The 22,845-nt window shown below is 45.2% G+C and overlaps 1 protein-coding gene across 11 annotated transcripts in view; it reads right to left on the minus strand.

Annotated features, from left to right (window-relative positions):
* GRAMD1B (GRAM domain containing 1B) overlaps positions 1-22,845 on the minus strand; it is a 214,431-nt gene that overhangs the window by 77,952 nt on the left and 113,634 nt on the right. Inside the window, exon 1 of one of the 11 annotated variants that reach the window (XM_079954681.1) lies at positions 17,329-17,493. The exons of 7 other annotated variants lie outside the window; for them this stretch is intronic. In XM_079954681.1, the coding sequence (XP_079810807.1) occupies positions 17,329-17,351 (23 nt within the window). In that variant the 5' untranslated portion in view covers positions 17,352-17,493. Of the gene's footprint in view, positions 1-10,778; positions 10,802-12,195; positions 12,416-17,328; positions 17,494-22,845 lie in introns of those variants that run through there. 3 more of the 11 variants (XM_079954673.1, XM_079954680.1, XM_079954672.1) reach the window with 3 other exon arrangements.

A 22,845-nucleotide genomic window follows, 5' to 3' on the forward strand; every position in this document is an offset into this window, starting at 1 on the left:
AGGGCTGAAAGACTACAGAAGTGCCTCTAAAAATGCAGGATGCCAGCCCCACATTGACATTACAAGGAAGACGACAGCAAGGCAAGCGCAAACGAAGAGAAATAGCAACAGCAATTAAGTATGTGGGAAGGGGAAGAAAGAGCACTTTCAAATTATAGGTTTGATGGAGAGCTTTATTCTCAGTTTAACACCACCTCAGAATCTCCTTAGCCTCACCTCACTGATTTTACACCCCCACCACCCTGCCAGCTATTTTCCCGTTATCTTGTCAGGAACGCTGCTGATTCATGTTCCTTTCCACGGACTGAATCATGCTGATTCATGCACTGTTCAATGCCAGTGTGGTGTGGTAGTTAGATTGTCCAACTAGGACATGGGAGACAAGGGTTCAAATCCCTGCTTGGCCATGAAGATCATTGAGTGTGACCTTTGTCTAGCAACAGACATTTTAATCTGCTTTTTTGCTTATCATTTTTTTTTATGTTTTCAATAGATTTGGGGGATAATAATTTTATTGCTTTCTTCCTTCTGCAAACCACTTTGAGGGTTTTTAAAAATAATCAAGCAGTATATAAAGTTAAGAAATAAAGGAATAAATCTCAACAAAATTCCTGCTTATGCCTGTGCTGCAGAACAATATACAGTGGTACCTCGGGTTAAGTACTTGTTCTGGAGGTCAGTTCTTAACCTGAAACTGTTCTTAACCTGAAGCACCACTTTAGCTGCCACTGCGCCCCCAGAGCACGATTTCTGTTCTCATCCTGAAGCAAAGTTCTTAACCTGAAGCACTATTTCTGGGTTAGCGGAGTCTGTAACCTGAAGCGTATGTAACCTGAAGCATATGTAACCCGAGGTACCACTGTATTCTTTCATTCTGTCAAAAGTAAGACCAGCAAAGGCTTCCGAAAGAGGGTGTGCTGGTTGCTGATCTTATAAAATATATGAAAAACACTTGGGGATAGCCTACATTCCTCTGCTCAGAGCAGATGTTGCTAACTGAGGAGGTCGAGAGAACATAATGAAAGCAGAGTGTTGGAACAGTGGGTCCATGTATGTGCATTTACAGTCATGCTTTTCCAACCATGGCACAGAGAGATTTGGTTTTAAGAGTTATGGGGATGGAATCTGAAACTGACAGGATAGCTGTGCACATTCAGGAGATGTTAAAAGTCGATCCTGCCTCCCAATCTGTCCAAAATAAGAAAAGGGGGCTTTGAAGTACCAGAGAACAGGGTACATTGAACATTGGAGCAAATGCTAATGTCTTCCCCCATTTGTTTCCTCACCAATATGTTTCTCACCAAAAGAGGACACCCAGAGCTGCTTCACGCGTTTCTGTTTTCTGTTCTGGTGGAGAATATTCACTGGATGAACACAAATATCCATTTATTTATTTTTTGCATCTGTGCTCCTGGCAAGCACAACAAGTGTTTCTGGCACTGCTGAAAAACTGCTGCAAATGCCAACATATATGCGTGCTCCCGACCCGCATGCATGGTGCTTTCTCTGTCTCCCAGAGAACTGAAGTAGTACTATTTCCATCTGCCTAATCCTTCTGACCCCATAAAGGGGAAACAAACACATACAGATTATCAATCCAGCCTAAAATATATTGCTTTGTTGCCGCATTTGTATTCTGAAAAGTAAGGAGATGGGAAGATTTCTCAGTCTGATAATGGCTCTGCAGGGCTATATGGCAATTGTCTCTTTCGATCATGCTGCCTTTTCTAGCATCGAAACCGGCTGCCCAGTGAAGGGGAGAAAATGCACCAACTGTCCCTTTAAAACACACTTGATTCTATACAATATGGACTTTTCATTAACCCTTGCTATTTGCATTAACCCTTGCTATTTGCAGTTACAGATAGGTAGCCGTGTTGGTCTGCCATAGTCAAAACAAAATAAAAAAATTCCTTCCAGTAGCACCTTAAAGACCAACTAAGTTAGTTCTTGGTATGAGCTTTCGTGTGCATGCACACGAAAGCTCATACCAAGAACTAACTTAGTTGGTCTTTAAGGTGCTACTGGAAGGAACCTTGCTATTTGTCCAGCGATAATCACAAAAAAATGGCAGAACATCCTGTCGTTCCTTCAGTCAGCTCAGACTTGGCCTCTTGAAGTATTTTGGATGCTGAACAGAATCCACCTTTTAGTGATGCACTTGAGAGGTTTGCAACCAGAGCTTAGGCCCATGGGCATTACTCATACTAATTTCGATGGATCTACTCTGAGTGGAATTGAGTTGGCTACAACTCATAACTTCCCATTACCCTTTTCCGGCTTCTAAGTAAGGACTTAGGCTACATTCATATTACGCACCCCAAGCACTATGATAACACTTTCAATAGTCATTATCCCACCCCCACCCCAAAGAATCCTGGGACCTGTAGTTTGTTAAGTGTGCTGAGAGTTGCTGAGAGGTGTGCTGAGAATTGCCTTCCCAGAGCTACAATTCCCAGAATGCTATAACAACCAATTCCTCTCTTCACAGGGAACTCAGGGCACTGTAGCTGAGGGAAACAGGGAAGAGAAAGAGCTGAAAGAGAAGAAAGGACCTAGGAAAAGGAAGAAGGTGGAAGAGGGATCTCAGAATTGAGAGATGCAAGCCGGTAAGTGCTGACATGATTAATGAAACCATCAATTTATTGCTCTGCCTATTGTTATTTATTTTATTTATAGGCCTTCCTTCCTCTCCAAGGTGCCTAGGGTGCCAAACGGATACACAATTTAAAAAGAAATGCATTCTAAAATAGGCACTCTAAAAAACAAAAATACCATAAAAAGCATCAAAATGCAATTGCAATTGAAATTATTCTTCTGTCCAGTGAGCACGGGATTGCCAGGAGCAGTATCCTTCAGCTACCAAATGCCTGGGTAAACAGGGGTGTTTTCCTCCTGGAGGCTAATAAGGATGGAGACAGGTGCACCTCACCGAGGAGGGCATGCCACAACCAGGGAACCACAATTAAAAAGGTCCCATCACAGGTTAACCCTGCCACTCCCGACTTTCTAACTCCCGATTCACTGCCCTGGCCTTCACTCTAACAGCCCGAAGGGGCACCAGCCACCACCACAGATTCACAGGCAGGAATCTCTGTAGATTACCAGCAACAGAAGTAGATCTAAGGTAGATCTGTGCTGAGCAAGCAGAGCATTCTGAAGGCAAGTGTATTTCTACTCCACAAGTAGAAAGAGCACATCAGTCGAGGAAAGCGATTAAGGCACTGGTCTTAAATGGATGCTGCTGTAATGTACACAACAAGTGCAAGGGCCTCCCCACTCACCCCCAAAGTTGAGCACAAGTGTCTAGCCAAATTCTTGATGGCTAGATTTGCATTCTGCTAAAAACAGTAAGCTCAGCCACTGCATGCAAAGCCAACCATGCATTCTTCTATCCACTCATGAATGTTAGTGAGCAAATTTCTGCTCTTCAGTGGCTCAGAGCACTCTCCCTATGACATTCTGTTTGCCCAATCTTTACTCCAAAGGAAGGAGGAGAAGAAGAAAAAGAATCACGAAGCCCTGAATGTCTACACCACATTTGCAGCTCGTCAGGTTTGTTATAAAAGCCAAGTCCTGTGTGGGATTTGATGCCTGCATTACCCTTGCTGCTACCCACACTGAAGATGGGTGAAACCTTGCAAGAATTCTCTGTGAAGAGGCACAGGTTGCCAAACCACTCTGGAAGCGGCAGCTCTGGAAGAGGAATGAGGGTCCCCAAGAACTCTCAGCACCCTTAGCAAATGACAGCTCCCAGAATTCTTTGGGGGAAATCAGGACTGTGGCACCACAGCACTTTACATGCATGGGGAGGTTGTGGCCTCAGACTGAAGCCTATACAAGAAGAGTGCACAAAGGTGCAGGCTTCTTGCACTCTGACTGAGTATTGCATTGAAGGCAAATCTCATTGCTGCTGACATTTCATCACATTGCAAGAAGAGCTGTTTGCAGGAGGGCAGGAAGTTACAGACATTCTGGATCGCTTCGTAATTGGTAGGCTAGGAAACAAGGGGGCTGGCAAAGGATTCGAGGAATGCACCCCAACCTGCAGATCCCCAAAACAGAAGGGCACATTCACACCATACGTTTAAGCCCTATGATACCACTTTAAACGACCATGGCTTCCCCCAAAGAATTATGGGAGCCGCAGTTTGTTAAGGGTGCTGTGGGCTGTTAGGAGACCCTGGCTGGATCTAGACACATCAAAGAAGCGTTTCAGTTAAGCCCGTTGTAAATTTAAACAGGGAAATCCAGTAGGGGACAATGGAATTCCACAGCGCCATCTGGTGGCACAATGTTATATCACATACACAACACATATAAATTGCTTTTTCTACACCAATCTAGCCGAGTCCCCTTATTCCCCTCACACAGCTGCAATTCCCAGAGTTCCCTATAAAGAGGGATTGTCTGTAGCTCTGGGAGAGGAATAAGAGCCTCCTAACAACTCTCAGCACCCTTAACAAACTACAGTTCCCAGGATTCTTTGGGGGAAACCATGGCTGCTCAAAGTGGTATCACAGTACTTTAAATGTATGGCGGGAGCATGGTCATACACACTCCTTCTCATCACCCTTCTCTTCAAAGCACTCCCTTATTCATTGCCATCACTCTCCCACCTACCCCACTACAAAAAAATATAAATGAATCCCCTCTAGCACCACAAACAATGCAAAAGCCTGGCCATGAGAATATTTTTCAGACTCTTTTCTCTCCACTTTCTATTCCAAGACGGAAAGTTATTCAAGTGGGCAGTTAATATCTCACCAACTTTTCATCACATTTAACATTCAAGCACTGCATTTGTTTCAATAGAGCCTTGTCATCTGAACTGACCTTCACAGCTCCCATTATTTCAGATAAGGTCTCATTGTTTTCAATGGGGATTCTTGCACTTTGTTTTAGCATGTCTGCTCCGCGGTTCTCTGGACAATACATGCGGGGAGGGATGGTGGTAATGCATTTACTGAGAAGGCGCACGTGATGACAAAGAGACTCATGCCGTCATGATGAAGAAAAAAGCAGTGCAAAGTGGAAATGACCTTTCAGTGGGAGGGAAGCTTGAATTTACTGGTAGGACTAGTGGGGAATCTCCTCCTACTAAAGCTCTGCCCTTTCAATTTCAATTCACATTTGTTTATTCCATGCTCAGGCACAACTCACAAGATGTAGAAAATGTGCCTGATTGCCATTCATCTCACCACAAGGGGGCATAATCAGGAAAACAGCACTGCCATGTGAACCTAACAAATCACTTTGTGGTCACTGCATGGGGAAAATCTGTGCATAGATGGGGCCAAAGTGGTGGCAGATTGCTGATGCAACATTTAAGTGAGCCCTGAACTGTTTTAATGAAAGCCGAGTGTTCTCTTTGCTTGTTTTGAGCTTCCGATTTCCACTTGGACCATTCTAGGGGGGCGCTGTGAGTTATTTGCTCAGCATTTTCTGGTTCAGCAGCCTTTACACTGCAAGACCATGTTTATTTGTTTTCTCCTCTGGGGACAAAGCTGCATGTGGCTGCACAAATTCAGCGGACCTAGTAAAAATAATGTTGGCCTCTTTTCTCACAAGCACCAAAAATCTGGGCTCCGGCAGCAAAGATCCGTCCTGCATTACTGCCGACCCTCAAACATTTTCACCATGGATATAAACATTTCCCCTCCTGGTTTTTTCCTATGAGGAAAGGTTGCAGCATGTGGGATTTTTAGTTTAAAGGCTGCAAGGATGCTCCTGGCTCAAAAATGGAAATAGCAGAGCTCCCAACACTGGAAGATTGGCAGGTTAAGATGGTGGAGTACGTAGAGATGGCCAAGTTGACGGGAAAGATCCGGAATCAGTGTGATGAACTGTTTCAAAAGGACTGGAACAAATTTATACTTTATATGAAAGAAAACTGTAAACACCTGAAAACGTTTGTAGGTTTGAACTGAAATGTTTGGTAATGTAAACATAAGGAACTGATTTACCGATAACAAGGTGAAATATTATAATAAGATAGAAGGTAAACATGTGATTATAGAAATGCGGAGAATATAGAAAGGTGTGTGGAAGTCAGAAAGAGGGAGGGAAGGAGGTCAATGCTCTTATAGAGTAATGTGTTAAGTTATAGAATTGTGTAACAAAATGTGATTATGATAAAAGTGAAAAATTTAATAAAAATCATTAAAAAAAATAAAGGCGACTTGAGGGGTGACATGTCCGAAATTATGCATGGTATGGAGAAAGACGACAGACAAAACCATCTCTCCCTCTCTAGTAACACCAGAACTCCTGGGCATCCAGTGAACCTGAATGTTGGGAGGTTTGCGAAAGGTAAATGAAAGTCCTTATGCACATAGCACATAGTTCAACTATGGAACTCACACCCACAGGAGGCAATGCTGGCCACCAACATGGGTGGGTTTAAAAGAAAACTGCACAAATTTATGGAGAAGGCTATTAATGGCAAAGAGCCACGGTGGCTATGCTCTGTCTCCAGAATCAGATGCAGTAATAATAATAATAATAATAATAATAATAATAATAATAATAATTATTATTTATTATTTATACCTCGCCCATCTGGCTGGGCTTCCCCAGCCACTCTGGGTGGCTGCCAACAAAATATTAAAATACCGTAATACATCAAACATTAAAAGCTTTCTTAAACAGGGCTGCCTTCAGATGTCTTCTAAAAGTCTGGTAGTTGATGTTCTCTTTGACATCTGGTAGGAGGGCGTTCCACAGGGAGGGCGCCACTACCGAGAAGGCCCTCTGCCTGGTTCCCTGTAACTTGGCTTCTCGAACCGAGGGAACCGCTAGAAGGCCCTCGGCGCTGGACCTCAGTGTCCGGGTAGAATGATGGGGGTGGAGATGCTCCTTCAGGTATACTGGGCCGAGGTCATTTAGGGCTTTAAAGGTCAGCACCAACACTTTGAATTGTGCTCGGAAACGTACTGGGAGCCAATGTAGGTCTTTCAAGACCAGTGTTATGTGGTCTTGGCGGCCGCTCCCAGTCACCAGTCTAGCTGCCGCATTCTGGATTAGTTGTAGTTTCCAGGTCACCTTCAAAGGTAGCCCCCCGTAGAGCATATTGCAGTAGTCCAAGCGGAAGATAACCAGACCATGCACCACTCTGGCGAGACAGTCCGCAGGCAGGTAGAGTCTCAGCCTGCATACCAAATGGAGCTGGTAAACAGCTGCCCTGGACACAGAATTGACCTGCGCCTCCATGGACAGCTCCTGGTCCTTCAGGGGCACAGTTACCCCATTCAGGACCAGGGAGTCCTCCACACCCGCCCGCCTCCTGTCCCCCAAACACAGTACTTCTGTCTTGTACTTCAACTTCAATCTGTTAGCCGCCATCCATCCATTAATGCTTCTGAATATCACTTGCAAACCACAGAAGGGGAGAGTGTTCTCGTGCTTGGGTCCTGCTTGGGGGGTTCCCAAAGACATCTGGTGAGAACAGGATGCTGGACTAGATGGGCCACTGGCCTGAGCCAGCAGGCTCTTCTTATGTTCTTATTTGTTCCACCACCAATTCCCTGTAGGAGAGGATTTGTGCCTCTTTTATACACTTATCTTGGACCACCAGAACTTGCTCCATCAAGTTTGTGTGTATATGGATACAGCAGGACTGAATGGCCATGAACTGCAAGAGGTACAGTTCCGCGCAAAGCTGAAAATGTACACAAGCTAAGCATATTGACCATTCACTGCATCAGGAAGGAGGCAATAACACAATCTTCCTAACTAGAAGTCCCGTGACATCTTTGTTTAAGGGCCACTTGCATGAGAGCTGCAAGAATTCCTCAGGGCTGCCCTCTGCATGACTGAACAGCTCTGGGAGCGCCATTTGATCAAAGCTTGTGGTGCAGTTTTGAACAGCTGCAAGCGGTGAGAATTCACTCATCAGCTGAAATAATGCTCACACGTATGAAAAGTGGGCAGAAGAGAAAGCAAGGGGCCTGAACGGGAGGGAAACTCTCTGCCAGTATCCCCTACACTTTCACTGAACCAATTCGACACCTGGAAATGATGACAAAGCTCAATCACTGCTGCAAAGTCACCCCAAAACTGCTAGCAGACACACCAGTTCACGTTTAGGGGTTGCCCTATCAGCCCCAAACACCAGAATATTACGACGCTTGCAGCACACCAGCATCGCTGGAATGCAACACTAATAATTATCTTCCTACATTATTTATTTGCTGGGGTAGCAAGGCCTTTTCAGTGCTCATTGACTGAACCATAAGCAAAGACTAACAATGCTAGATTAAGACTCATTTCACAAACGGTTGATGAATAGGGGTTCATATCTTGCTTCCCCACCCCATACACAGCAGAGGTTCATGCCCAGTGAAGGAAGAGAGCAAGGGCGCAGGAAGAGTCACCATCAGGGCCTGGACCCGTCAGGCTGTCCCGTCCTTCCCCCATAGGGCCAACAGACACCACCTGCCCTGTCAGAAGGAAGATGGGGGGGGGCTGGGAGAGTGGGTCATTTGTCTTTTATTTTTATCTGCTAGTGAGCGGATGAGAGAACTGTAAAACTGTAAGCTGCCTTGGCAAAAAGGGAGCATATTAGTTCCCTAAATACGCCAAGTGGGGATACCATAATAGCTCTTGGGCACCATTTCCTGAAGCACAAGCAAGCAGTCTATATGCAGTGGCAAAAGGTTCCCTAGGGAAGAGAACAGCGGAACTCATTCCTGTAGCATACAGTCAAACAGTAAAATAACTGGGAAGCTACTATTGCTATATAATTGTTTTATAAAAACACAAACCACCATATTCCTCTACCTTTCCCATTTCAGCTCTTCAGAAAATAGGACCGGCATAGGAACTAACAAGTGCTAAAGAACTTTTAAGTGCATTAGTTAAGTCAGTGTGGTGTATTGATAACAGCAGTGTTTCTCAAACTTGGGTCCCCAGCTGTTGTTGGACCACAACTCCCATCATTCCTACCTAGCAGGACCAGTGGTCAGGGATAATGGGAGTTGTAGTCCAACAACAGCTGGGGACCCAAGTTTGAAAAGCACTGGGTTAGAGTGACCTATGAGACCAGAGTTCAGATCCACACTCAACCAAATAGCTCACTATGTGACTTTGGACCAGTCACTGCCTCTCAGTCTAACCTGCCTGACAGGGTTGTTGTGTGGATTAAATGAGGGGAAGAACCATACTCACCACCTTGAGTGCCTTGGAGAAAAGGTGGTTTATAAATGCCACAAATAAAATAAACTATATCAGGCATAGGCAAACTCGGCCCTCCAGATGTTTTGGGACTACAACTCCCATCATCCCTAGTTAACAGGACCAGTGGTCAGGGATGATGGGAATTGTAGTCTCAAAACATCTGGAGGGCCATGTTTGCCTATGCCTGAACTATATGAATAGGCTACTTTAAAACATACCATGAGGGAAGAAGAGGGGTAGGGTGCAAGAATCCCCTTCTGTGCCTTCAGTCATGTGTCTACTGAAGGAGTGGAGAAGAGGCTGGGATCATGCCTGTGGACCTTGTCCATGACCTCAGCCTCCTCACACTCTCCATGGATGAAAGGAGCATCTATGCACACACAGATTAATGTAGCCTCTTCCCTGTGACTGGGAACCTGATTGTGCAGATTTATATCTCTGAGCTGACCTCTAATATGCATATATTACATGCACATCACACACACTTCAGGCTCTGCATACATTATCATCCTTTTATAAAAGGATGCCACACTCACTAAATCTGGCCCTTCAGAATCCAAAACAGAAGTGATTTTATTCTCTTGGGATAGCACACATGACAAACATCAAATTCAAACCAAATTTATTAACAGGGCAACCAAATGCTAATTGCAGCCAAACAGAACCATATGGACATAAACCATATGCAAGGATTATGCATAAAAATAAAAACTCACCCTATACAACAAATAAAACACGTTTATGCATCTAAAATCTTGAGAGAAGCCATATGGCCTTGTCTAAGTTGAGCAGACTTCTCTGCAAATTTCTGTGTAATAAACATTACAGACCTGTCCAAACCAAACAACAGATATTTAATATTATGTGAATAATTGGGGTCAGCAACCACTGCTGAAGATTTGTCTAAATATCTGTTTTATACAGTTTGCATATAATGTACGGCGTCCTCTACCCAGGGGCTACCGCATATGCCAAAAGGGCTGATCTCTGGCAATTTTCTTAAATCTCCCTTCCAGAAAATGTGACTTCATAAGAAATATATATTCCTAGAAGAGTTAGCATGTCAGGGTCCAAGTGTCAAGCTCCAAGTTCAGAAGAGCATGAGCTGGTTGAGACTGGGATTACTGAGCTGAAGAACTAGGCCCGGATCCTGATACTGATCCTAAAGCTAGCAGTCCTGGAGCCTTTGAGAGCTGAGTCAAAGCACCTTCCCCCACATCCAGTTTGCCCCTGTTCATATGGGAGCTGGAGCTTTAAGTGGTTGGAAGGACCCATAAGGCCTCAAGTCCACCTCCAGCTAGTACTTAAGTGAGTTCCTTGCTTGGAGCTTTCCATGGTGCTTTTTTGCCTACTAAACCCTTCCTCAACCCCACTGGAAATCAGGGATGAGGAACCTGTGGCCCTAGCTCCCATCATCCCTCACCAGCTTGACCAGTGTCAATGATGGGAGTTGTAGTTCAACATCTGAAGAGTCACCTGATGTCCACTCATGTTCCTAAGTGTTTTCCCAGGCTCTCAAATTAACACAAGGTGGTTCTCAAAGAAGGTGTTACCACTCCCTGGGGGGCAGTTAGAAACTCAGATATACTGTACAGTCATACCTTGGTTTTTGAACAGCCTAGTTCTCAAACGTTTTGGCTCCCGAATGATCGAAACCCAGAAGTGACAGTTCCAGTTTTCGAACGTTCTTTCAGAAGCCAAACGTTCGATGAGGCCTCCCCGGCTTCCGATTGGCTGCAGGAGCTTCCTGCAGCCAATCAGAAGCTGTGCTTTGGTTTTCAAATGCTTTGGAAGTCGAACGGACTTCCAGAATGAATTCTGTTCGACTTCCAAGGTACAACTGTATAGGCTAGGGGCCAACTGTCTCCTTTAACCAAGGTTACAGTTGCCAAAATGGAATGTCTAGTTGCCATTTTGGTGCAAAACAGCTCTGAAGTCCTATTTTTCAAACGATGCACTAACAGTGATTGATTATCAGTTACACATCTGCCTAGTTCATATGACAACCTTGAACTAGGTTAAGGACTTTGAGAAATTAAAAAAGAAAAGTCACTTCCTGCAGGAACAGTCCACATACCTATATAATAGCCTATTCCTACCTCTTTTTTCTTAATGGTGATACGGATCATTCATAATAATTTAAGAATATTCTTCACAACTGTGAGCAGGACAGTAGGATTGGGTAAGTGAAGACAAGCTTCATCAATTAGCTATAGCGTTGTTCATTGCTCCTGCACGGAAAAAGCATTTTGGTTCCTGAAATTCATTCTGGTTGTGCAGATAAAATATAACTGATAAAATCCTACAGGATGTGGTATGAGTGTGTGAAAACATTCAAGTTCCAATGATGCCTAGGCATGCATCTCTAGATGGTGGAGATGTCGGGCACCAGACTGGCCAATAGGTACAAAATGTGCCTGGCACTTGGCTAATATCAGACACTGCCCAGGGTGGGGGGGGGGGTAATGGGATTACCTAGGGGGAGCTAAGAGGCAAATGGGTGGCAGTTGGCTGCTGGACGTATAAATGACTACTGGACTTTGAAAAGCTTGTATCACTGGATAAAGTTCATCAGTTTTGTGGAATTAATTTTTGTAAATAGTTTTAATTGAATTTTGAATAAATGCACAATTAATTGTTACCGTTCTGAATTTTATTGTGCTATTATCTTCCTTAGTGGATCGGTCAAACAACTATTCCAAATAATGCTTTTCATACAGTAGCATAGCTCTCAACGTTTCCCTTTTTTTAAGGGAAATTCCCTTATTCCGAATAGGATTCCTCGCAAGAAAAAGGAAAAGTTGACAGCTATGTACAGTAGGAGATGAGCGTATGGAACCAAGCAGGCTGCGTTGACTGAAAAAAGTTGAGAACTACTGAATTAACACAGTGTTCATTGGGTTTAAAGCTTGACATGCCGCTTTTCAGCTTTCTGCTTTTGAGGTCCATCACAGCAATAAAGGTAAAGGAACTATGTAAGAAGAAGCAGAATCAATGTCCGGATTTCAAATGCCTTACCTGGCACCTGATCGCTCATAGTGATGGCCCAAGGCATTCCACATACAGAAAGGATCTTTCCACCAGGTACTTACCCACCTGTGTTAAGAGCCTCAAAAGATTATCTTGGATAATATGAGCTCAGTACATCAAGCAAGTTTGGCAACTGGATAACTTTCGGCCTCTACGTCACGGACATGGCATCAAGAAGTGTTTTGGGGACAATCAACGACATTAGTCACTGTTTGGTTTAAAAGGTGATGGAAAGCGAAACCTCATGGCTGAAAGAAGAGCCTTACCTGAGCTCCAACTGCCACAGTCCAACTGAAAGGAGCCTCACTCCCCACAAACAGAAAGGAACCCTCAGCAGCCACTTGGGCTACGCTTTCCACAAGATTCCTTGCACAGGAAAGGTCAATCACATCCGTCAAATAACCGAAAAGCTGAAGTGCTGAGCTGTCAGTTTCTCAAGGAGGAATTCACTGCCTCCCCCAAGAAGGTCATTGTTACCTAATGTACAGTACAATTTACCCTTGCTGCTAATAATGCTTACCCAAAACACTCAAACACAAACACCTGCCAGCAGTGATCTAATTACAGAGAGTTAAGGTCTAATTTCAATATGCACTCCTCAACCTTTTCTCCCAAAATTCTATGATTATTACTATTGACAGAGTTTCAAGGAGGCTTACAGATAAAACAGGAACAGCTGAAAACGTAGGGAAGGACCACTAAGAAACAATTAAACATTAATAGAATTAAAACTATGTATAAATATAAAAGATCTAATTACATTCTGGATACTGAATCATGATTCACACACATCAGTTGTGCTAAAGAAAGCCAGGAGTTAGCATCGTGACTAGCAGAAGAGACCTGAAATCTAATATTTAATTTAACCCTTTCCCAACTATGCAAAACCAAAGGTATTCTTCCCATGAGATTCCCGTCCCTAAAGATTTGTACCAACGGTTTTCAAATGATCAAACAAAACTTGGAGTATACTTTACTATAAAACAGTCGTGGAATAAGCATTTTAAATAAATAAAACTAGCTGGTAGCTGGAATCTAAGTTCCTTGTGGATAAAACGATGATTACTATCTGTGGATACCTCAACAGCACAATCCATCAAATTCCAAATCTATTGCTATTATTTTCAAGCAGGGACTTGGGAGTTCCATGATGATGATGATGATGATGATGATGACGATGAAATCTGAATACCACCCTATACCCATAGATATCAGGGTGGTTCACAACATTTACCATTCACAAAATCCTATGCAGTCAAATGAACAACCAACATTACAAGGAATATAACCAACAGCAGATTTCTAACACCATGAGATAAAAAATGCTGTAAAGATTTAGTAAATTGTTTTAACAATCCCATGTAGTAACCCACCCCACAAGTAAGAATAGCCTGCTGGATCAGGCCAATGGCCCATCTAGTCCAACACCCTGTTCTCACAATGGCCAGCCAGTTGGACACCTACAAGCAGGGTTCGGGCACCAGGGTACTCTCCCCTTCTGTGGCTTCCAGAATCTGGTATTCAGAAGCATTATAGCTCTGCCTTAAATCTTCCAATGTTCAGCTTCGACATTCCCACATGTACAAAGAACCAGGAATAAGAATTAAATGGCCACCAAGGATAACAAGACCAAGATTCCTGCCTTGCAGGGGGTTGGACTAGATGATCCTTGTGGTCCCTTCCAAGTCTACGATTCTATGATTCTAAAGATGGAAAGTGGATCGTTCCTCTTCTACAAAAGGTGGACTACTTTACTGCACTTAAAGGGGGCGTCAGAGTGTTTCTATGCTGAGAAATCTCAGAAGGCACTTTCAAAACCCTTTTTGCTTGGCTGCGATGTTTGCTATCACTACGGACAGTATGAGTTGCAAATACAAGCAGGATAAAATACTTTTTTATTTTAAAAAACCTTACATAAACCAGAGCAAGGAGCATTGTTTTACAATCCTTACTTATACTTTTCAATCAAGAGAAGAATTACAGAATGAGTAAAAGCTATTTGTAAAACAAAAAAATGGAAAGACTTAATTACCACCTGCAAGTTCCATGCTCCCTCAGTGCTGAAAGCATAATATAAAAAGGGTTTTCTTGTTTTATCTTCACAGCAACTCTCCAAGGTAGGTTAAGTCACTACTTTGTCCCAAGATCATTCAGCTTCATAGTTGAGCAGACATTCACTTCTGTTTTCATAATATACACCCACCAAGCTCAATCTGTTTATTGTTGTTTTTTAAAGCAAAAAACAAAACTTTTCAGTCTAGTTTAAAATGCATACTCCCTGGAAAAATCAATGCTGCACTATAACACTTTCAGATAACTTGAAGCGTTCAGCAAAAATGACGCCCCCCCCCCCCAAGTTGCTGGAAAACAAGACAAGCATGGAATGCATATATTTTTCCATTAAGGTTGTGCAGAAAAATCCCTGGTGCGTTGCATTCCATCATCACCTATTTCCCATCCTCTGAAATCAGAGTGACAACTGAGCCTCCTTACTGAATAAGATCATAAAAATGGCTTCTTCTACTGCAAAGTGGAAAAAGCAAGGAGGTAGAAAACACTAGAAATTAGAAAGAAAGAAAGAAAGAAAGAAAGAAAGAAAGAAAGAAAGAGCAAGCTTTCCTTCCTAACATAAACATCAAGTAGGACTAAAATTATAATGCTTGCTAGAGAGTAGGCATCGGCAGTGAGGCAGCGCCCTCTAGCATCTTCTGAGCATATTTATCACTAGATGTAAGAGTTGCCCTAAACATACAATCAGCATCGCTCTCTTTTTTCTGAATGCGGAGTGTGAATCTATAAAGTCTGCCATGCACGTACTGTTCCTGCCCAATCCTTCTTAGCCTCTGATCTAGCGGGGGAGGGAGGGGAGGGAGGGAGAGAGAGAGAGAGAGAGATTGTAGCCATTCTGCAGCATCAATTACTTTAAATATATGTTTCAATGTGAGCAAATCACGCTGTTACATAATTAAGAAGAAATTATTTTTTATGAGTGGGCAGGCAAGCCTGATGCAAACACTACAGTTTTACTATTCACAGACTGTAACACGGAAGCATTGCCAGGAAGCATTGCTAAACTATTATGCAATACTCCAGCCCCATCCAACACTTCATTCATTCAAGAACATATCAGCACGGTGCTGAAATTGTGTGGGGGTTTTTTGAAAGAGGAAATTTGAGAGGTAATTGGAATATCATCTACCCGTTGTCTGCATTATGTTATTGCAAGTGCAGCTCCAGCTGTATACTAAGCTGTCTCAATTTGTATTTGCACTCACACACATAATTAAAAATGTGAAATATCTTAAAGGCCTAGTAAGCCAGCCCCCCCCCCCCCCCGCTCAATTCAAGATGGTTTCTATAACATAAATCTGACTGATCCACTAATACAAACCTAAAGTTTATTCTAAAAGCAACCACTGCAAGTAATTTTAAGCAATTTAAGATTTCCCCCGCCCTCACCTCCTACTAACGGAAGTATCTCACTCTACAACAGCTTTCTAACTATTTATGCAAGTAGGCATTACTATTAGGCACGATAAAATGGATAATCAATATTTCAGGCACCAACTTACTATAATGACTGCTTATTTGAAGAAAGAACAATTCATATTTCAGTGGAGTATGTGAACATCTCTCCTACTCAAGTACCAATTACCTATATTGAAGAAAGCACCACAATAAATGCCCTTTACCTTTTATAAAGAGGATTTGGAGTGTATAAACACACACAAACTATGCTGACTTTCGCTCAACTTCCAAATAAGTTTCTATTATTATTATTATTATTATTATTAAAATTTGTACACCGCCCTTCATCCATAGACTTCAGGCTAGTTCACAAGACAATTTTAAGTATTATCTCAATGCATCTTTATAATGGAACCTCTTCTAGCAAAACTTCTGACCTTGGGCCACTTACCATCTTTCAGCCTAACTTACCTCTCAGTGTTGTTGTGAGGATAAAATGGGGGGGGGGGGTTTAAAATTGTGAATGCCACCTTGAGCTCCTTAGAGGAAAGGTGGGATTTAAATGCAACAACAACAATAATAACAACAAACCCAAACAATGGCTTATGGTCACAAGTTCTTAGGGGGCATCTGTAACAGAAGCACAGTACCCCATCACCTTCAGCAACATTTCAAGAAATTCCTGGGAAAGCATGGCAATGAGACTATGTCCTTAGCGCCCAAGTTGAAACAATCATGGAAATTATTATGCCGGCTCCGTATTTTTGAACTATATTCAAAATAGGACATGGGACAGGGAAAGAGAACCCACATACCCCGTGTGCAGGACAGAAGCATTCAAGGCTTCAAGCGACACATAATCTTTCCTCTCCAGGAAAATAGACGTGGCTACATCTCAGGCATTATGGGGAGAGAGAGAGTGATCAAGGCGAGTTACAAATGCTGCAATTTTAACCACCACCTCTCTCGCCTACTGTACACTTAGGGACGGTGCAATATCTCTCCATTCTCCTTGACAAAGAGTTTTATGTAACTCAAAAGCCTGCAAGTTGCTACGCCCACAGGAGTCGGTCCTTGCCTGCATCTCCGGGATCAGGCTGGGAAGGAGCCGTCTATGCACCAAACTACTAATCGACAAAATATAATAGAAGGAAGAAAAGTTCGGAAGCGTCCCGTTTATTTTTTTAAGGGGGAGGAGAGGGCACTTCCAAATGTACCGCACTGCTCTCCCTCAGCAGAGAAACGAGCGGCGGGGCCTGCCTGCCTGCAACTGCACACCTAGGCGGCAGGCAGGGGAGAGAGGTGTGGCAAGGAAAGGGGAGAGGCTGGAGAGAGAGGGAGAGAGCCAAGAGGCGCCACTGCACCAGCATCGTTGATGCAGAGGCGCTGCCGCTGCTCAAAGAGAAGCCCTTTTGCATGATCCTCTCCCTCCTTCCTCGGGATGCATTCACAGCCTGCAGTGATGCTCAGCTCCCGTGCGCTCCTCCCAGCACCTCTCCGGTGATGCAGCCCTATAGAAAAAGGCGCACCGGGGGGGGGGTGGATGAGGACGAGGGTGGCCTGGAAGGCCAGCCGAGGAGCCCGATCCCCGACCCGGCGCCGCCCACCCACCGCCCGGCCCACCCGCTTCCTTTGCTTCCCTCCTTCCTTTACCAGGCAAGCTTGAAGCCTTTCATTAGTACAGTCACGATCAGCCGGTGCCCGTCGTGTCCTTGGCTGCCCACTGACGACGCCGGAGCGGCTCCCAAGACATAGTGGAAGAGGCCGGGCAGGCGCAGGCTGCCGGGGAAGCGCACCGTCCCGGCATGGAAGGCGGGCGGGCGGCAGGAGGAGGGCAGCGCCGCCCCGCCGCCCCAGGCTGCTGCTGCCGCTGCTCTCGCTACTCCGCCGCCGCTCTCGCTGCTGCTGCTGCTGCCGCCGGGGGCCGGCTCTGCGGAGCGCGGGCAGCCCGGGCACGCCAGCGAGGCGGAGATCATGCCATGGCCTCCCCGCGCCGCCGCCGCCGCCAACGGCCCAGGCGCCCGCGGCGAGCTCCCAGATGCTGGGGAGGCACCCAGGGGCGGCGCGGCGCCAAGCCCCGCCGGGGGTCCGGATCCAACCCTTGCTGCTGCTGCTGCTGCTGCTGGTCGTCCCTCTCCAGCTAATCTCTCCCCTTCCTCCTCCTGCCGGGTCCTCGATGCGATGCGACCCCGGCGCAGCGCGCCTCGCCTGCCCACTTGCCCGGCCCGAGCGGCTGCGCCCGCCCTTTAAAGGCGCCCGCCGCCTGCCAAAGGAAAAGCCGGCCAAGCTGGAGGGAGGAGGATGCCCGCCGCGCGGTCCCGCGGATGGAAGCGGCCAAGGGGAGGGGAGGGCGCACGGGGCCGGCCAGCCTTCGCCTGGGGACTCCCCAGAGCGCCTCCTCGCTTAGGCTGGACCTTGTTTCCTTGCCGAGGAACCCCGCGGTCTCGGCAGGGCTGGCGTCCGTAAGCAGGCATGCACAGGAGCGGGGTGCAAGTTCTGCGCATCCTTGCTAGGGAGCAAGTCCGGTTGCACTCAAGGCCCGGGGAGTTCGGCTGTCAAGAAATCGAGCTTCTCTTAAGTCTCCGAGGCTTCAGTTCTGGCCATGCTTATTAAGCTCCCGAGTAAATCAGTAGATCAGCCTCCTAGGTGCCGAGGGCACTTGACGGAAATCCCCTCTCTCTCATACATGGGGCACCCTAGTCCTGGCTATGTAGGAAATAAGGTTGTGATTTCCAAAAAGGGGAAGGGAGGCACTCTGCACCGGGTAGAGAAGCTCTTGCCTTTTCACACTTCAAGTGCTCCAGGCCAAACTCCGACATTGAAAACAGGCCCCTGGGCTGAGTTTAGGGGTTCATAAAGCTGAGGAAAGGCAGGTTTCAAATTGGAGTTTCCCAAACTTGGGTCTCCAGCTGTTGTTGGACTACAACTCCCATCATCCCTAGCTAGCAGGACCAGTGGTCAGGGATGATGGGAACTGTAGTCCAAAACCAGCTGGAGACCCAAGTTTGGGAAATCCTGGTTTAAACAAAAGAAATGTGGTGGTGGGGGGGTATTTTCCCACCCTCCTTTTTAAAAAAAGATATCATAAATGCTAGCTTTATATCATCACCTAATTCTGGAGCAGTACAGTGGAGACCCCAGCAGGCAATTCAGTGCACAGATTCTCTAACTTGCCTCTAGGTTCTGACCCAATACACTGTTATCTGAAAGGTTTGGTTCATGGCTCTTCCCACCCCCCTCCCAACACACACACACAATCAAAGAGGAGGGGAGAATTATGCTTCTGTAGACCACCTGAAAAGGGATGCAGGTGGCGCTGTGGGTTAAAGCCTCAGCGCCTAGGACTTGCCGATCGAAAGGTCGGCGGTTCGAATCCCTGCGGCGGGGTGCGCTCCCGCTGCTCGGTCCCAGCGCCTGCCAACCTAGCAGTTCGAAAGCACCTCCGGGTGCAAGTAGATAAATAGGGACCGCTTACCAGCGGGAAGGTAAACGGCGTTTCCGTGTGCGGCTCTGGCTCGCCAGAGCAGCGATGTCACGCTGGCCACGTGACCCGGAAGTGTCTCTGGACAGCGCTGGCCCCTGGCCTCTTAAGTGAGATGGGCGCACAACCCCAGAGTCTGTCAAGACTGGCCCGTACGGGCAGGGGTACCTTTACCTTTACCTTTAGACCACCTGAAAAGCCAGGAAGAATAGCAGCAGGGGCCAAGGTTGTCCCTGCTGTCCCCAGAGACAGGGCAAAGGCAGAGCAAAATCTACTGTTGGAGAGCCAGCATGGTGTAGTGGTTAGTGTGTCAGATTAGGGTCTGGGAGACCAGGGTGCGAATCCCCCCATGAAAGTCACTAGGTGACTATGGACCAGTCTCTCAGCCTAACCTACCTCACAGGATTGTCATGGGGATTAAATGAGAGAACCATGGATACCACCTTGAGCTCCTTTGAGGGGAAAGGTGGGATATAAATGCAGTAAATAAATTAATCTCTGGGTGGGATTTGAAGAAGTCTGGCAAGGCTTTCTGGTTCACCATTGCTTAACAATGGCAACAACAGTATGCTCCTCCTCAAATTATACTGTTGAAATGAAGAAAAGTGGTGGTGGTGAGTGGCAACAGGAGTCTACTTTTGTGTAGAAGGACTGCGAACTCAGTTCAGTTTTGATACTCAGAACAAATCCCTGGGATTTGTTAGCTCTAAATATGCCTCTTGTACCTGGTGATAGTTAGTGGATCTTGGTGGTTCTAGCAGATCCACACCAGTCTGACGTTCGTCCCTAGGACTGGTAATGAAAACATGCGGGAGATGAGCTAGAGCAGCCCAACATTTAACAAACTCAGCTCGCTATTTAGCAAATTCAAAGCGTGCACCAACAATTTCACTGCATTTTATGCGAGACAGCTAACTGATATCACATGATCAAACCCATTATCAACCTCCTGAGCTAGAGTTCACTGCTAATAATGGAGCAGCTTGGCCAGTTGGTCCTGGGCATGGAATACTGCCAAGTGACCATTTCTTGTATCTTTAGAACATCATCATCATCACCACCACCTCCATCATCATTTGAATCACCTTTTTTATCAGTTTCATTATGAATGACAACCATGCAACCCAAACAACTAAAAATAGATTTAAAAGCAATGCAAATACAGTAATACTCAATCTTCATCCAGCTGGAAAACAGAGATGCTCTTCCACAAAATGGGCTGTCCCACTGAAGGCCCTGCTCTGATTTGCTGTGGAGCAGGCTTCTGATGCAAAAGAGTATTGTGCCACCTTAAAGGCACATGTATTGGCGAGCTTGTATGGACTTTCACCATTTAAAACTTGAAAGTGGCAAGATTTCATGAATTACAGCTGCTTAATGAAAATTACGATCAAACTGGAGCTTATGCATAGGTTTACACACACACACTTGATGGCTCACATGTTACTGGCTAATGCAGGATCAAATATATTGAATGTAACCTCATTGGGGCAAGCACTTATTTGGCCCTTGAAAGCACCATGCACATTGACGCTGCACTATATTTATTATAATCACCATCAATATTAATCACTGAGGTTGTTCTCTGATTGAGAAATTATCTGCAATCAATTACTTCACTAAAGTGGAATTGATCCTGAACCAAATCCTGACTGGTAAGGGGGAGGCAGTGTTTTCTCAGCACAGTACATAAAGCTGCAAATCAGTTGTGTGGCAGTGTCTAACCTCGGGAGTTCTTTTAATTTTAAACCCACACTTCTTGCTCTGAGCTGCTTTCTAACCTGCACACCTTCCTGGGATGCAGAGCCCTTTTGGCTGCAAAATGGGTCAGGAGACATGCAAACCTGGTGAAATCTGGGACAAAGCAGTACTGCAGAATCACATTCAGCAATGTATAAGGGTTTATATTTTTAAAAAGGAAAGGGAGATGTCAGGCACTGAGAATGCAGCCAAGAACACTTTAGAGGTCAAGGAGATTGCCAGGAGAGATGGAGTAAGGAAAAATGAGGTGAAGGGAGGAGGCAGTTTATCCAAGTGGCAACCTCTGCTCCCAAGGCATGCTGGGTGAGATGCTACAAAATATTTATAAAGGAACAAGGAAGGGGAGAGCAACACTCAAAGCCCAGGCATGGGAATATATTTTCTCCTGTTTATTTATGGCACATCTGCAGGGGCTGTCTCACATACTGGGCCAGAATTTATGGAGATTCTCAATGGTGTTTGTTGAACACACCAGACACCTAGTATAGAACAGTGGCCAAGACACTCGAATTGTGAGCTAGGAAGCGCAAATTCCACCTTAGCCATGAAATCGCTCAGTGGCTTTAGGCAATCTGTTCTCTCGCCTTCCTCTACCCATCTGCAGCATGGCCAGAATATTGTCCTACCTTATAAGGTTGCATGTTTTGAACACTTATAAAACCTGGTATATAAATGCTGAACAACAACAATATGCACAGAATTTAAATTGCATTTCAGGCTAGAGCTGGTCCTCAGAACATGGTCTTCTCAAGTCTTCTTCAGACCAAAGGCCCACCTAGCCCAGCATCCTGTTGTCAGAGTGGCCAAGCACCTATGGGAAGAACGCAAGCAAGAACTGAATGCCACAATATTCTTCCCTCTTGCAATTCCCAGCAACTGGTAAAACATAGCCACTGGTGGTCCTATCCTCCATGAATTTGCCTAATCCCCTTTTAAAGACTTCCAAGTCTGTGGCCATCATTACTTCTTGTGGGAGAAAGATTCATGAGTTATCTGTGCTGCATGAAGAACAACAGCTTTGTCCTGAAATGGTCTCTCTGGGTCCTAGTATTATGAGACTGGTAGAAAAACTTCTCCTTTCCACTCTTTCCATGCATAATCTCACGCACCACTATCATATTCATCCTTACTCACTTTTTTTCTAAATTGAAAAGCCCCAAATGTTGTAACCTTTCCTTATAGGGAAATTGCTGCACCAGGATCCTTAACCCTTTTTTCCTTGCCCTTTTCTGAATCTCTTCCGGCCTTCCAAGTGTGGTCTTAACATGGATTTGCATAGCAACATTATTATATTGACAGGCCCATCAAGTTATCCACTTCAGACTACCTTGGAAGGTGGCGGGATCTCCTTCACATTAGAGGATTTTAAGCCAAGGTTGGATGGCCGTCTGTCATGGATGTTTTAGTGGAGATTTCTACACTGCAAAGAGTTGAACTAGATCAGTGTTTCCCAACCTTGGGTCTCCAGCTGCTTTTGGACTACAACTCCCATCATCCCTAGCTAGCAGTATCAGTGGTCAGGGATGGTGGGAAATGTAGTCCGAAAACAGCTAGAGACCAAAGGTTGGGAAACACTGAACTAGATGACCCTCAAGATCCCTCCCAGCTCTACAGTTCTATTATTCTACGACCCTATTGTCTCATTCCAGGTCATTCACCACCAGTTCAGACCACCACTACCCCAATGAGTGTGTATGTGAATTATGATTTTTTTGTTTTGTTTTTTCAATGCACGTTACATTTGCTTACACTTGTTACTACCCATTCACCAAGCCTTGAGAGATCCTTTCAAAGCTCCTCACAATTCTTTTTGTTTTAACCACCATGGAAAGTTCGGTATCATCAGCTACCACACTGTTCACCACTAATGCTAGATAATTTATGTGGAAGTTAAAAAGCACAGGTCCCAGTTACCAATCCTTGGGGAC

Source organism: Podarcis cretensis (assembly GCF_951804945.1).
Source record: "Podarcis cretensis genome assembly, chromosome: 15".
In the NCBI taxonomy this organism is placed as follows: domain Eukaryota; kingdom Metazoa; phylum Chordata; class Lepidosauria; order Squamata; family Lacertidae; genus Podarcis; species Podarcis cretensis.